Source organism: Primulina tabacum, chromosome 13, assembly GCF_025594145.1.
Source record: "Primulina tabacum isolate GXHZ01 chromosome 13, ASM2559414v2, whole genome shotgun sequence".
Taxonomy (NCBI): Eukaryota; Viridiplantae; Streptophyta; class Magnoliopsida; order Lamiales; family Gesneriaceae; genus Primulina; species Primulina tabacum.
The window spans coordinates 34,942,725-34,957,544 of record NC_134562.1 but is presented as its reverse complement, the minus strand read 5'-3'; the positions used below and the strand labels follow the sequence as shown (position 1 = coordinate 34,957,544).

The window sequence follows — 14,820 nt, the reverse complement described above, 5'->3', positions numbered from 1 at the left end:
AAGTGCTCTACCACGTCTTACCAGTAGTCCTTTCCTTTGCCTCGTACCTGTTGATGAACAGATTTGCCAACGTTTAATTTAGATATACGTCTCAAGAAACACCAATCCTATAATTATCTTCCTTTTCTTTGGCACTACAAAAAACATATGTCAAGTGGCAGCATCCTAGATTGGAATGAAGAATCAGTCGACTGAAGAATGTGTGATACATGAACACGGTGATGCAGGAAAATGATTAAGAATCAATTCCTGATACAATTTTTCGAGAAATGGGCTGGAAGAGCATGTAGGTAGAAAAGAACCGATTGAATGAAATTCATGCAAAAGCTGTGCGATGATTTGCGAGAAGCTTAACTAAGAGAACTAGTCTGATGGGTATTCATATGTAAATAGAGAAATTTTAATTTTTTGTGACGTCTTTAAATATATTTTTCTGTTTTGTATAATCATATCATCAAATATGTCATATCTGTATGGGATTTTTTTTAATTTTTGAGTTCCTTGTTTCCAATTGGAAGTTCGGGCTATTTTGATTTGTTGGCTGTTTTCTCCTCTATTCTTAACGCAATTTGACATCAAATATCATTTCCCAACAAGCGATATAAATCAGTAGCCAACTCGATTTTACAAGTTACGCAGGGAGATTTTCTTTGCAAATGACTCAACTTACACGAGTATGACACACTTTTCGCATATTAAAGAAGAAATCGAAACATAATTCAAAGTATGTCACTGACCTTCAACTAGATATCGGGCTCCAATTCCAGGATAAATTAGTTGTGTCGCCATAAGGCCTACAATCAGCGATCGATACGTAAGTGTTAATCTCAACTCCAAGCAACTACCCTTTGAATTTGAGACAGAAACATTATGAATAAATCAAAGTTTCGGATATGCAAGGAGCAATCTTTCGTGGGCTTTACAGTAGTTGCAGTAAACAAGCGCACATTGGCGAAAAAAGAATAAGAATCAGATTTAGATTTCATTAATTAGTAACGTTCTCATGTAGTGCCAGTTACATATTTGAGGATTCACCTTGGAAATTTGACATGAATCAACAAAAAGACAACAGCGATGAATATAAAGCAAATGCCAATTGATATGTAGGCCATCCCCAGAAAATTATTACGGCCGCCCAGCCAATTCGATGTTGAGAGAACAAGCTTTTTGCTCCCGCTGAAACTGTAGGTGTTGTAATTGTTCAAAAGTTGAACTAAAATGATATCATCAGCATCCAAGTCGTCCTCAATTTTTCCATACAACTTCCGAAAAGTGGGGAGAGCAGCAGTACGCATCCATACAATGAGATCCTCTTGATCACTTAGCTGGTTTTGCAATTGAGCAATCCAACAAGGAGCAGATATAAAATTAAAGCACTCAGCGGTCAACTGGGAATTATTAACATAAAAAGGCTAATCAAACCAATCAAAGAAACTTTACCAAGAAAAACACATGACCATGAGTGTATTATGAGAATCTTAAAATGGAAGTTATTTCACAAAAATAGAAATGTAGCCCACCCCATGTATTTTTTCCCTTTCCCTCATGCAAAAGGAAACTGCATACCCTGATACCCATGCAAATGATAGTTCTTGTTACCAGAACAGTATGTGGTTGATCGCAAAAGTAATTTGAAGAACTCGAGAAACTCGAAAAACCGAGGAAAAGAAAATCAATTTGCATTGAGGTCGACTCCACCGCAATTCACCTAGATCAGAAAATATGTCACTTTTTAATTGTGTATGTTTTTGTGTTCGTGAGATTGTGTTTCAGCAGTCTGCTTAAATATACAGACAGTGGCACCAACAAATTATACGATCTTTTTCAGCATGGCACCCCATTAAATCTTCGAAACTCAATGTTGGCATCTCAGTATGTTAAAACTTTGAAAACGAAATCACTCACTGGAATGTTTGTATCAAGATTTGAACCACCGATCAGAGACCTGTTTTGAAAATTGAAGGGATAAACTTCCTTCCCAAATTTATGTTCACGGTCACTCTTCCATGCAATGTTCTTCCTGTTAACTTTCAACTCATCTGTCCCACGGAAGAAAGTGTACGAGTCATTAAAAACACTCCAAGCTATCAGACCACAAGGGACAATCGGGAGACCATGGTGAATATCTTCAGGTGAGCATGATCTCAAATCTTTGTACTTAAGTCCATGCAAGAGCTGTTGATCGCTTCGACTCTTAACATACCTTGGTGTAACAAAGTCAAATAAATACATGTAATAAAAGAATTTGATAAAAATCCGCACAACTACTCAGCGACAAAAATAACTGCAGCGATTATATTAGAAAGAACTGAAGTACTAAAATAAGACAAGTGTTTCTTAAAAGGATTGAAATATACATAGTATTTCTTACCGTCTATGGTTCTGGTAGTAGTTATCAAGCTGGTAGTAGATGTATATTGGAGCTTTCATATGCTTGTGAGTCTATGAACAAGGTAGAAGGCACAAGTCAAGTCGTGAATAACAAAGACAATTCAAGGAAACCAAAATCACCATCATGAGATTTGAAGCAAAGCAAGTTTGAAAATGCTTTCAAACAGCTTAAAGAAAGCTATGGCCAATAATCCATGATTATCGCTTGGTGATATAAAATTTATAGATCGCATATCAAAAGACAGCTTTCCCATGGAAACCAAGTCCTCATGTTTCATTTTTGAGGTGTTAAAACAAAGTAACTGTACTTTCCCAAACAATTGGTGAATAATAATTTTGAAAGGAAAATAAGCTTTCAAGTCAAAAAAGCTTATCTGCTAATAAGTAACGGTTAACTTGTCTTAGAAGAAGGCAACATCACAAGAATGGATCTGTCATAAAGATCAGTTTGACTCCTTGAATTAAGAGATTTATCAAACAGATTATAAATCATCCCTAGCAACGCAGAAATTTCTTAGACAAATTTGATTATCGCGTGAATACTCTCATCCGCACAGTAAAATTTTGTTAAACCACAATCACCAATGCTTGTGCCCTGGAAAATCTCTATCCATGTTCATTGACCATAATAAAACAGAAATCATTGCCAAGTGTTATAAAATATTATCAGATTATCATATAGCATCAGAAACACAACCTTCAGGTACTTGGAGCAATTTTTGGTAATCGAACTATCTTTGATGTATGCCAATTTATTGCTTCTGAATGGTTCTGGCACGCATTCAGTATCATATCTGAACACTAATTCCACAACCTACAAATGGAATGTATGCTAACCTTCAGATCCCCGTGATATCCATAAATTTTATGCCATCAAATCAACTCCTTTGTCAACACATTAATTAATTTCATTAAAAATCGTTACACTTAGTGAAGCATGGAGAAAAATGAGCCCAACTGGAATGAAGATTACTCCAACCACAAACAATATTGAAATAACCTGTCGTGAACAAAACACAAAACAATCAAAAAGTACAAGGTAAATTATTCGATTGATCATGGTTTGCACATATAAATAATAACTACAGGTCAAATATTTGCCCACCCATTGAGGCGTTAAGACAGGTTTACAAGCCGGGAGATTTTGCTGAGTAAACTGGTACAAGACTGCAAAAGAACCAAAATTTTGAGATAAAGATGGCCCTAAAATAATTTCATCTATACCTAATTTACGGTATAAGTATCACTTATATGCAAAATTTGATGTCCAAACAGAACAGTAGCTTGAAAAAGATTCCGAAACCCTATTGGCAAAAACCGACGCCTTTCACAGTTCACACAGCATAGAGTTCCATGCAACATATGCTAATGCATCTCGGAATTACTACAAATTATTTGAATAAACACTGAGAAAAAGGATTTAAAGATGGAATGCGGCGCAAATCACCTTTAGAGCGGCCTTGTCTGGATGATCCTGGATCAGTTTCGTTTCCAATAGGTGTGAAGGAGCTGACTTCTTCCATTTCCATGCAATCCAAATTCAGTTGAGCCAGTACAACACACTTCTTGAACCCTAAAACCAAAGATAATCGAAATTTCCGACAATCGAACGAAAGCGATTTCTTGAAAAGATCCGACTGTTGCGGACCATAAAATCTAGGAAAAAAACAGAAGCAAACCTTGGATAACTACAAAATCAATCTGGCAAATAATATCGGATGATGATACCGAAACAAGGAACGCGCAAAAATTGCGAGATGGATCGATCAGAAAGATAATTGCCGGTGATTTTTTATGCGGGAACAACAGTACTTTGTTTGACCAAATTTTAAGCTCTCTTTGAGTACTGTACTTGAAATAAATTAAAAAAAATTATATTTTATTTTTAAATTATAAATCATTTCAAGTAGACGAACAAATTTATTTAAGATAATTTAAAAAACAAAAATTTATTTAAAAACATATTCGAGTATTTGAGATGATTTCAAAAGTAATTTATAACCTTATTTAATTTTTATTATGATTTGTTTTGATTTTAATATAAATAATAATAATTTTTCATAAATTTCGTCCTAAAAAATTAAAACTATGATTTGCCTCGTTAAATAATAATGAGTACGTTTTTTGTTAGACGATCTCACGAATCTTTATGTGTGCGACGGGTTAATCCTACCGATATTCACAATAAAAAGTAGACAAAAACTTATGTGAGACGGTCTCACGGGTCGTATTTTGTGAGACGGATATCTTATTTGAGTTATCCATTAAAAAGTATTAATTTTTATTATAAGAAAAATAATTTTTATTGTGAATATCGATATGGTTGACTCGTCTCACAGATAAAGATTCGTGAGACCGTCTCACAAAAGACCTATTCGAAAAAGTAATATTTTTCATTGATAACTCAAATAAGATATTTGTCTCGCAAAATACGACCCGTGAGACCGTCTCACACAAATTTTTGGCAACAATAATTTTTTTTTTTTTTGAAACAACAACAATAATAGTTAAACAACAATAGATTTGACATTTTCTTTCTATATTCAAATTTAGTTCAGAATTTCCAAATTAAAATTTATAAAAAAATAAACAGAAATTAATTGTTTGCCGAAATTAATTGCTTCCTTGTATAGATGGGTAAAATCATCAACAAAGACAGCAAAGTAATTTCACCTTTTGTTTTTCAAGAATTCCGGTCTCCGAGCACCGACGCCGCCCACGAATGGGCCGAGAGCTCCAAATTCAACAGCCCTTCTCTCTTCCACCTCCACCCCTTCCTCCTATTCCGCCGCCGTCAACTTCGCGCGATGACCCCCATCATCCGTCATCATCGTCGCTTGGCGACGCCCCTGTGCAGTCGACATCCCATTTTGACGCTAGTCGGAGTAACTGTCTCTATATCTACTATGTGTTTGGTTTGTTTGTGATCTTCTTGAACTCTTTGGTTATGATTCGGTTCCCTTCATTATGTATGCAGTGTTAATTTTTGTGTTTCGTGTGCGTATGTGTATTCTTGTTAGTTGTGCCCAAGATTTTAGATATCCAAAATGTGTATAAGCTATCCTTTTTTACAGTAGTTTGGGTAGTTTTTGTTAATGAATATATGTTCTCGCCTGGCTTTGCTAGCTGGTGTGGGATGGGTAGTTTAGTTCATTTATCCTCTTTTCCGAACAGGGGCGCCACCGGAGGTATATGATGTTTGTATATAACTTTTCTAACAATTTGTGTTTCGCTATGTAAAAATTCAAGTATTGTTTTATGATTCTGTTAATTTATATGATGGTGAGTCGGTAGTTTGTGTGAATTGTGGAGGAATCAAACGACTAAAAACATAAATCAATTTCTGATTAAATTGAGGCCCTCTGATTCAAAAACTGATCTTTATGCGGTAGGAAATTGCTGGAGGTTTGGTAGGGTGAAAAATTCGTTTTTTTTTTTGTATACAAGCAAATGCTGGAGGTATATGTATGTATACTCGATCTAATTCATGATGGTTCAAAATAAGACAGTGTATTCTTCGACCAAGCTTCTGGTTATGTTTAAAATGCCTCGTGACTGAAACTGTATTTTGGTTCTGCTTCATGAAGTGATCGGTATCATTCGACGGAAGGCCTTGATTAAAGACTTAGCCGCATTATATCACTCAGAGTGCCTCACTTATTGCCAAGAACTCCTAGAACTTCAGAAAAAAATAGATGAGGTGCATACCCTAAGAATCTTCGATGATTATTATTTTTAGCTAAAGTTTTACTTCATCACTTTATTTAGTCTCTTTTATCTTTGACTTTGTTGTGTGGTCGTGGTGGACTTGGTGTTGTAGGAAAAAGTCATCTTGACTTCTTTTTTTCTCCTATCGCAAATTCACTAATTGTGTGAATATCAGATGTGATTGTGAGACAGCCATTTGGTACGAGTTTGATTGGCACTATATTGGTAGATGAATATCTCCAGAATTCTACTTATCAATATGAAATTTCGTGATTCAGACTTGGTGGACTGAGTAAAAATACACGATTCACCATTTTTGTAATGCAAACATGAAGTACTTTTTTCCACCTATGAACCTAAACACGACCATTGCTGATGTGAATCATTGACCTAGTTATTGGGCCTTCCCTCTTCATCTCGGAATATAAATCTTGCATTTTATATGTGAATTGCACCATCATTCAATATGTGATTTCTATCATGACGGATATATATTGACGTGGCGACACTCTCTCTTTGGATTATTTGCAGCCATTTACTGACCTTAAAGTTCCAGAAAATTCACGGAAAGATGTTTCGAGACCTCCCAAACGCATGAAAAAAAACCGCTAAGCTTCAATGTTAGTGTAACTTCTGAGCTCTACCTACTAATCTAGATGGCACTTATTAGGATTCAAATTTATGTTGTATTTAACATTCTTTCAAAGTCTCTAAGATTGCTTAAAGTTTCTTTCAACTTGTTTTGTAGTGGTCAGAACACCTTTTTGCTCCACTCTTGGTGCAGATGTTGATACATTACAGCTGTTTTGTCCTGCGATTTCGAATTGGTTGGTTAGATGTTACTACTTTTTATTCGATATTCTTACCAAAAACTCTATTTCGAATTGGAATATTCTGTATAAAGATGTCATCTCAGTTAATTGCTTGGTCAGATGTGATATTCTCATGTAGTACTAATGACATATGGGGTTACAGAAACCTTATAGCCTTCTCAAACTTCACGCTAGTGATTCTTCTATATGATACAAACACGATTTATCGGCTTCCTGATCCATCGAAATTCAGTGAAAACAGTTCATTGTTTTTGCATATTTATTCCATATTATTTGTGATGATAGTTTGAAACTTGTTTTTGTTATTTGAATGCATTGCAAAAGGAATTATAAAATAAAGTATATAAAAAGATAAATAATACTTGGTTGAAATAAAAAGATAAAGAACTCTTTTTTTTTTTGGCTCAAACAAATGTTTGCAACTTTGCATGTTTTATGAGACTGTTGTGTACTCTCATTCATGCTTGTCTGAGCTAAATAATTGCCCTTTTGACAGCTTTTTCTCATCTTGCTTTTTATTATATATTCATACCATGAATGTCATCTTATCGATGAGCACAAAAATATTGTGCTCATCGATAAGATGACATTCATGGTATGAATATATAATTTTAATATATTTATTATCTCAGTGGTGAGCATAGAGCTTTACACAACTGGTAGGCAACCTATATAAAATATTTGTCACCATTTGTTCTGTTATATTTTATATGGATTCTGCAATAGTGGTAGCAACAGTACTGGTGATGACAGTACTTCGTTAATAATTTATTATTTGGTGGGTTTTATGAATTGTTTATACTTGGCTTCCTTTTTACCGGCAAGTGCAACGCTCTCTATTAAATTTCAACTTGCAAAATTTTTAAATTTTTGAGGATATAATGAAACTTTGATCAAAATTCTGAAAAATTAACATATTCAGCTACGGAGTATGATCGATACTCATACATCCAATGCTTAGATATACTGATTTTTTTACCAAAAGTTACGTTAAAACATCCTATGACTCAATGGCATTTGCGAACGACAAGGGAAGTAGTTGTACATGGTTGTCGAGTTTACGTGCGGACACAAATGAATCCATTCATGTGAGATGAGAACTCACTTATGCCACACAAGGTGAACACGATGGATTCATAGCATAAAGATTGTCCAAACATATTGATGATTTATAGTTCATATAACACCAAAGTTCCAAATATCAGTAATAATGATAAATGATACGAGGCAGTTTAAGATTGAATCGACGTTATGCGAAATGATATTTCCTATTAGAATCAATGTGTTGTCATATGACAAAGTTCAACTAGCAATTGATTCGAGACTCAAGACATCATTTCCTCCTCAAAATTTCAAAAAAAAAATTTAGATTTTATTTTTAGTTTTCCATAGAACGTAGTTGTGACTCGTGAATTCATAAAATGTGCAAAGTTGTCCTTATCCAATCAACCATTGAATCAGTCCCTATGCATTAGGATATCATGCCCATCATTAAAATTCATAAAAGGGACTTTGCCCTATTCATTTTTGGAACGATTCTTAACGAATTATTGATCAATTAACAAATGTAGTGAGCTATTATCATTTTAAGATATGTAAGTACTCATTTTATCGAGAGTAATTAAATTATGGCTGATTTACGGGTTGAATGATTTGAATTTGGTGAAGTAATGTTGAGATATGATCGAAATTCATCACAATAATTCAAAAAATAAATATATTGAAATTCGAAATTCATTATCAAACAGATATGTCTAAATAAATTAATAGATTAATTACTATAAATTTAAAATTCTTAATTTCAAATCTATCTGTCCAAATAAAAGTATAAAATAATCAGATACAATATATGGTTATATTTAAAAGGTGCGTGGCACCAATAATGCGTTTGGTTTCTGATGCAATTCTATCATTACAATTATTCAGAAGCAGTGAACCACATCGTACGGAAATACTTAGTTTAATCTCCATGTTACCTTAGGATTACGAAGTCTTTTTTTTTATATAGTGTATATAATTTGAAAAAAGTTTACAACTTGACATGTGGTGGTGGAGAAATAAAATAAGACCCCTTTTGCTTTTAATACAACTTTGGGGGGAAGCTTTCATATTTCTTGGACCAAAATATAAAACCACGCACGATGAATATTAAATATCTAATGGTGTTAGCTTTTATATTGTTAGCTTTAAGACAAAGTAGTGATTCAATATATTAATAATAGAGTTTGAGATGTTCTCTTTAAAGACGATGTTATATATATTTATTCGTGAGAAATATCAATTTGTCTATTTTTATAATAAAAAAATAATATTTATCATGGAAGCTCAAATAGAATATCCGTATAACAAAATTGATCTGCGAGACCGTCTCAAATTAATTTTTGTGGATTTTGAATAACTTACCAAAAAATAGTCCATTTTATTATACATATATCAACAATGTGGTGGATAAATAAATGTTAAATATATAAAATTTGTACCAACCCAATAAAGATCCCTTTTTTTTTTTTTTGAAATAATCCAATTAAGATTTTGAATAAAGTGGTAATTCATATTGTATTCATTAATAGCATTGTGATCCACTTTGATGTGGTAATTTTTCAAAGTATGACACGTTTGACGCTAAAAAATTATCTATTGTTTGTATCATTTTTTCACGTTTGACTAAGTTTGACGATAAATCTATTTCTTTGAGCATATTTCAGAGATTATTTCATAGACGTTTTGGATACGAAATTGGCAGAGGGAATACTAAGGCTGATTACAATTATCTTCTTGGTTCGAAAAACTTAAAATGGCTGGTAAAATTAGTTACAATATTGTAAATTTAATGACTGGAAAATAAAATGAGTGATGTATCCTTGTAAGATTGAGATAAAGAGGTGTCTGAAACAGTCACAGATCCAACTGTCGTGGATTTGTATTATTCCTCGTCGGTGCATTGGCATTTCTCCGACCAAAAGGTCCACACAAAAATATATTTTTTATTATTGTTGTTATTATTGTTATAATCTTCGAATTAATTGAAATATAATATTGTAAATTTTATCTCCTACTCTGTGTTTGTACAGTGTTTTATGTGTGGTTGGCCTATAATTTTCCAGCATAACAGCGAACAATAATGACTGCAAAATTAAAGTTTCAGACTTTCAGGGCCAAGCTTTAATTGCTCACACTCTCCTTCCCTCCATTTCTCTAGAACCTGTCTCTTTCTTTCTGTCTGAACACAAGCCCAAATCTTGTTAATTTCGAAGCTTATGGTGTTGTAGTTTAATATAGGAAAATTACGTTTTTTTTTAATTTCTTTTTCTCTCGTTCACTAATTGGCATCTGATTCCGTTTCCTTTTCTGGGTTTTGGCCGGATTCATCAGAGTTTTTTTTTTCATTTTTCTTTTCTTGGATTTTTTGAAGGTGAGCTGAGGGGAGATTGATTCTGAGTACGTTAAATTTACGGTGTTTGGGCTTTTGATTTTGAACCACAAAAAGCTTCAAACGAAAGCTTTGCCATTTTCTGGCTTTTCTCTGTTACCGAACGTGATGTATCGTACAGCAGTAAATACGGCTTTATCTGTGTAAGTCTGTTGTATGTATATGTCACTACAAAAGCTGAAGTACTTGGTGTAATAACCATCAATGCAAAGGGGAGCTGGTGGGACTGTCTCCCTCCGAACCCACCACCCAACTGTGCTGTCTTCTCTCTCCGTGAATGATAGCCCTAGTTCAAGAAGTTCAGATTCCGTTTAAATTTTCGATTTTTTCTCTTACTTTTATCTGAGAGTAGGTAAGGAGGGAAGGGAGCTGAAAAGGGGTTTGGAGAAAAAAGGCATGAAATTGGTGGGAAATGGATTTGGATGAGATTCAGCGTAAGTTTCCAAGAATCTGCAATGGTGATGGAAGGCTAAACTCAGCAAAAGTAGTATACGGTAAGAAAATGGACGACCAGTATGGAGATGAAGAAGATGAAAAGAGTAAAAGGGGTGGTGGATCCAACGGCGGCGGAAGTGTTGGAGGCGTGGATCTTGGCGGTGGCGCAGGTGGGCTTTACGGCTGGGCTTCGTCTAGGATTGTTAGGGTTTCGCGAGCTTCCGGGGGGAAAGATCGACACAGCAAAGTGCTGACCTCGAAGGGGTTAAGAGACAGGCGCGTACGTCTCTCTGTGAACACCGCTATTCAGTTCTATGATTTGCAGGATCGTTTAGGGTACGATCAGCCGAGCAAGGCGGTGGAATGGCTGCTGAAGGCGGCTGCAAGCTCTATCGCCGAGCTCCCGCCGATGATTTCTCTGTTCCCAGACACCCCTAAGCAACTAAGTGATGAGAAAAGGTCTAGTAATGTCGGAAGCGATCAACTCGGGCTAGATTCAGTCGAAGTAGATATGGACGGTGGCGGCGGGGATACCAAATACTACCGTCACCAGCAAATGACAAAACCCTCCGCCTGTAGTAGCACTTCTGAGACGAGCAAAAGCTCCGGTCTTTCACTCTCCAGATCTGAGAGCCGGATCAAAGCCCGGGAGCGCGCAAAGGAGAGAGTTGCAGGAAAGGAGAAGGAAAAAGAAAACGAATCCTCTCAAATCGCTTCTCTAAACCCTCTTTCACATACCACTTCTTTCACCGAGCTCTTGAGCGCAGGGATGAACAGTAACAAGCCCACCAGCCCCAATAGGTCAGTTCAAGAAAGTTCCAATGGCGTTAATATAAATGAGTCTAATTCCTTCCAAAAATCTCGGCTTTGGTCCTCAACTCCAACAGAATACTTCAGCACTGGCCCGGGGCAAATTCACTTTGCAAATTCTTTCGCATCCATGGCTTCGCCGCTGTTTAGCGTGGCGGGGGAGAACCAGACGGAGATCCAACAGTTTTCCTTCGTTCCCGAACACTTTGTCCCAGCTAGTAACAGTAGCAATAACCAAAACAACGGCAGAAATGAGTACAACTTGAATTTCACAATCTCATCTTCTGCTAATTCATACGGCCTTGCTGCCTACAACGGGGGGACCCTTCAGTCCAATTCCACGTCGCCATCTATGTTGCCTTACAATTACCTCCAGAGATTTTCTCTCATAGATGGATCTTCATCTCCTAGCATCTTCGTCGGCACGGCGCCAGTGGAGAACCACCACCAATTCCTTCCTGGATTCGATGCTCGTCTGCAGCTCAGCTATGGCGATACAAATCCGAACAACGGCGCCAGGCGTGCATCCCAGAAAGGAAAAGGAAAGAACTGAGGCCGCATCTTCAAAGCTGGTATTTTTCGATATTCCCCGAGTTTTTCGTATTAAATTATTATCCATCTGTTATTGTTCTTGCATTGACGTTATCTCGAGTTTCTTGAATTATTTTCCATTTCTTTTTACATTAACGGAAATGTCGATTTTACTGCGATTTCTGGAGATTCTTGATTGGTCTGACGTGCAAAACCATGAACACTTCTCTATTTTCTTTGATTTTATTAAAAGGATTACCATTGGCAGCCATTCATTGCTTCAGAATAAAATATAATAATCTCTCTCTCCATCTTGTTCTTTTTATGATTGATATCATAGATAACGGCGAATTGGGATCGGCTGGTTGTCTCTTTGCTTGGCTTCCTCGTTTCTAACATGTGTATGGCGGACAGATGTTGATGTTTGAGTTAATGTTGATCACTTTAGCATAAATTAGACGCATAAGCAGGCGACACTTGGTGTAGTGTAAAAGGAACCTTAATTTTTTTAGTTCGATAATTCCATACGTTTAGTGTCCTCTTTACTGGCAGCCCAACATTAATATTATTATTATTATAAGATAATGGTTGTGGCCTCAATACTTGTCAGCTTTCTGCGCAGTTATTATTATTTTTAAAATTTATATTTATATCTCTAGGTTCTACGTTTCCACATCTCCTTACTGAAACAAATGACACAAATCTCCTGAAAAAATGAAATGTCTGGAATTTGAAATCACAGAATTCATATTTATTGGAATATTATTTTGCTCAGAACTTAAAATATATATATCATAATTTTAATTTTAAAATATCCATATTTTAAAAATATTTTTAAACACTAGATAAGTTCATGAGTTTTGAGTCATAATTTATATATACAACGAACCGGGCTCAAATTCAAAACTTGAATGGAAAATATCAGGTGTAATAAGCTACTTTGAGGAATTGAACCCTTTCTTTTATGGGGAAAAAATTGCAAGAGACAAAAGGCTTAAAGTTAGAAGAGAATTGTTAACTAATTAATTAGTGAACAGTCCCTCGTTTGAGTAGTTCTCATTGTAGCAAGATTTTTCCAATTAACAATGGTATCTACTAGCTAGCCAAGAACTTCAAGACCACTTGATTTAATGACTAGGTCCCACCAACAATATAACAAGCTCTAATGCCCTCTGGAGTACTTTCCATATCTTCTTTTCCTCAGTTCTGCTTAAAATTGTGGATTGATGAATAAGATTTGAACGCCCTCCCGTCTTGAAGTGACCTACTCAAGTTAGTGTCGATAATGTGGTGTGTATGTATGTTATAGGTATGTGCATGAAAAACATCCAGAATATGTTATCCTATATTTACAAAGCACTCGATATCAGGTAGTGACTGGTAAAATTTTGAAGTTCTCACACCTAAACTACTGTGTTCATGGCATATCTGACTTCATTTACTTCCAATAATGAAGGAAAAGATCCATATTTGGCTTTTGAAGGCTCATGTATGATTATGAAGGCCTGTAACATTTAGCGAGTTTGATGAAATTAAAGAACATCTGTTGCATTTTAGTTCATTTTTGGTAGAATTCATTGTCCCGTAAATTCTTGTGCTTTTGAAGGTTATGTACTAATCTGTATCCTGTGATGCAACAGTCAAATTCGTTGCAAACAATCTATTCAACGAATTTTTGGCTTCCATTTTTTCCATAGCAGTTCAAGAATTGTCGTATGACTCCGAAAATTATAGGAAGGGGTATAGTTCATTTCCATCTTTTAATGAAAACATTGCTTTGCGTGCCTGGTCTGATTGTTATTATTTCCTTTGATTACGAATTTCTTGAATCTGTTATGGTCCATATTTGAGATGTGATCAAAACCATAATCTGCTATTTCTTCTCTTAATTAAATGTAACGCAGTCTTAATTCATAAAAGAAAATATTGACCTTTACTTTTGTCACGCTGAATTAATGTTTATTATTGTTGTTACCAGCCATCTTATGCACAAATCTGTTTCATTTATATTAACATATTTGATGTCACTCAAATCTGAACAAAAGTTTCAACAATCAACTCCTCAGTCGCTTAACTAATTGATCAGTCTCGTGTTGGAGTAAAAGATTATATGCCACTTCCAGGCCCGCTCCAATGCGTCTGCTAGAAATTGAAGTATCCCTTATATCTCCTTATAAACCCATTTAAATATCTAGATTTTATCCATGTGAAAAAAGTTACTGCATTATATACACCAAAACCATGTTTACTACTTCAGGATACGCTTTGGATACAACAGGTGAAGCACTCTTTTTCCATTTGTTTTCAGGTAAGTGAAGATGAGAAGCTGCACCATCGATCCTTCCCAAGGCTCAGACCCTGCGTTGTTTTTATTGTATCACCCTGTGTCAAGTTCCTAGAGATTTTGCATGCATTCCCATTTTCTGGGTCTTCGCTGCCGAAGTCTTTCGTGTTTGGTGATGCAGAATCCGAAGACTACCCGATTTCTTGTTATAACTTATCCTTGTCAAGTTCATTTTCAACCTTTGTTTTAAACAGTTGTTGATATGGTATGGAGCACATTCGTCAATTATTGATGAAATGCATGTTCTTCAGCCCATGGAAGTTTATATATATTATATGAATGATAATGTATAAAACACACAAGACACAGAGACAAAAGAAGATTTCCCAATGATGGAT

The 14,820-nt window shown here is 35.4% G+C and overlaps 2 protein-coding genes across 6 annotated transcripts; one reads left to right on the top strand and one right to left on the bottom strand.

Moving 5' to 3' along the window:
- Positions 1-12: 12 nt before the first annotated feature.
- On the bottom strand, positions 13-4,054 carry LOC142522337 (putative ALA-interacting subunit 2). 2 transcript variants are annotated; one of them, XM_075625643.1, is made up of 9 exons: positions 3,839-4,054; positions 3,497-3,558; positions 3,317-3,391; positions 3,089-3,205; positions 2,372-2,442; positions 1,906-2,203; positions 1,036-1,388; positions 738-794; positions 13-47 (listed from the first exon to the last, which is right to left on the bottom strand). In XM_075625643.1, exons 1-8 carry the CDS (start codon positions 3,918-3,920, stop codon positions 740-742), a joined length of 1,113 nt encoding a protein of 370 aa, XP_075481758.1. In that variant the 5' UTR covers positions 3,921-4,054; the 3' UTR covers positions 13-47; positions 738-739. The 2 variants fall into 2 exon arrangements, with proteins under 2 accessions (XP_075481758.1, XP_075481759.1); XM_075625644.1 differs by having other exon boundaries at positions 1,036-1,325; positions 3,839-4,052.
- Positions 4,055-10,026: 5,972 nt separating this feature from the next.
- On the top strand, positions 10,027-14,732 carry LOC142522141 (transcription factor TCP2-like). Of its 4 annotated transcripts, none has more exons than XM_075625293.1 (2): positions 10,027-12,179; positions 14,396-14,732. In XM_075625293.1, the coding sequence occupies exon 1, from the start codon at positions 10,775-10,777 to the stop codon at positions 12,158-12,160; it is 1,386 nt and encodes a 461-aa protein (XP_075481408.1). In that variant the 5' UTR covers positions 10,027-10,774; the 3' UTR covers positions 12,161-12,179; positions 14,396-14,732. The 4 variants fall into 4 exon arrangements, with proteins under 4 accessions (XP_075481408.1, XP_075481409.1, XP_075481407.1 ...); XM_075625294.1 differs by lacking the exon at positions 14,396-14,732 and adding an exon at positions 13,595-14,293; XM_075625292.1 differs by lacking the exon at positions 14,396-14,732 and adding an exon at positions 13,448-14,293.
- The last annotated feature ends 88 nt before the right edge of the window (positions 14,733-14,820 follow it).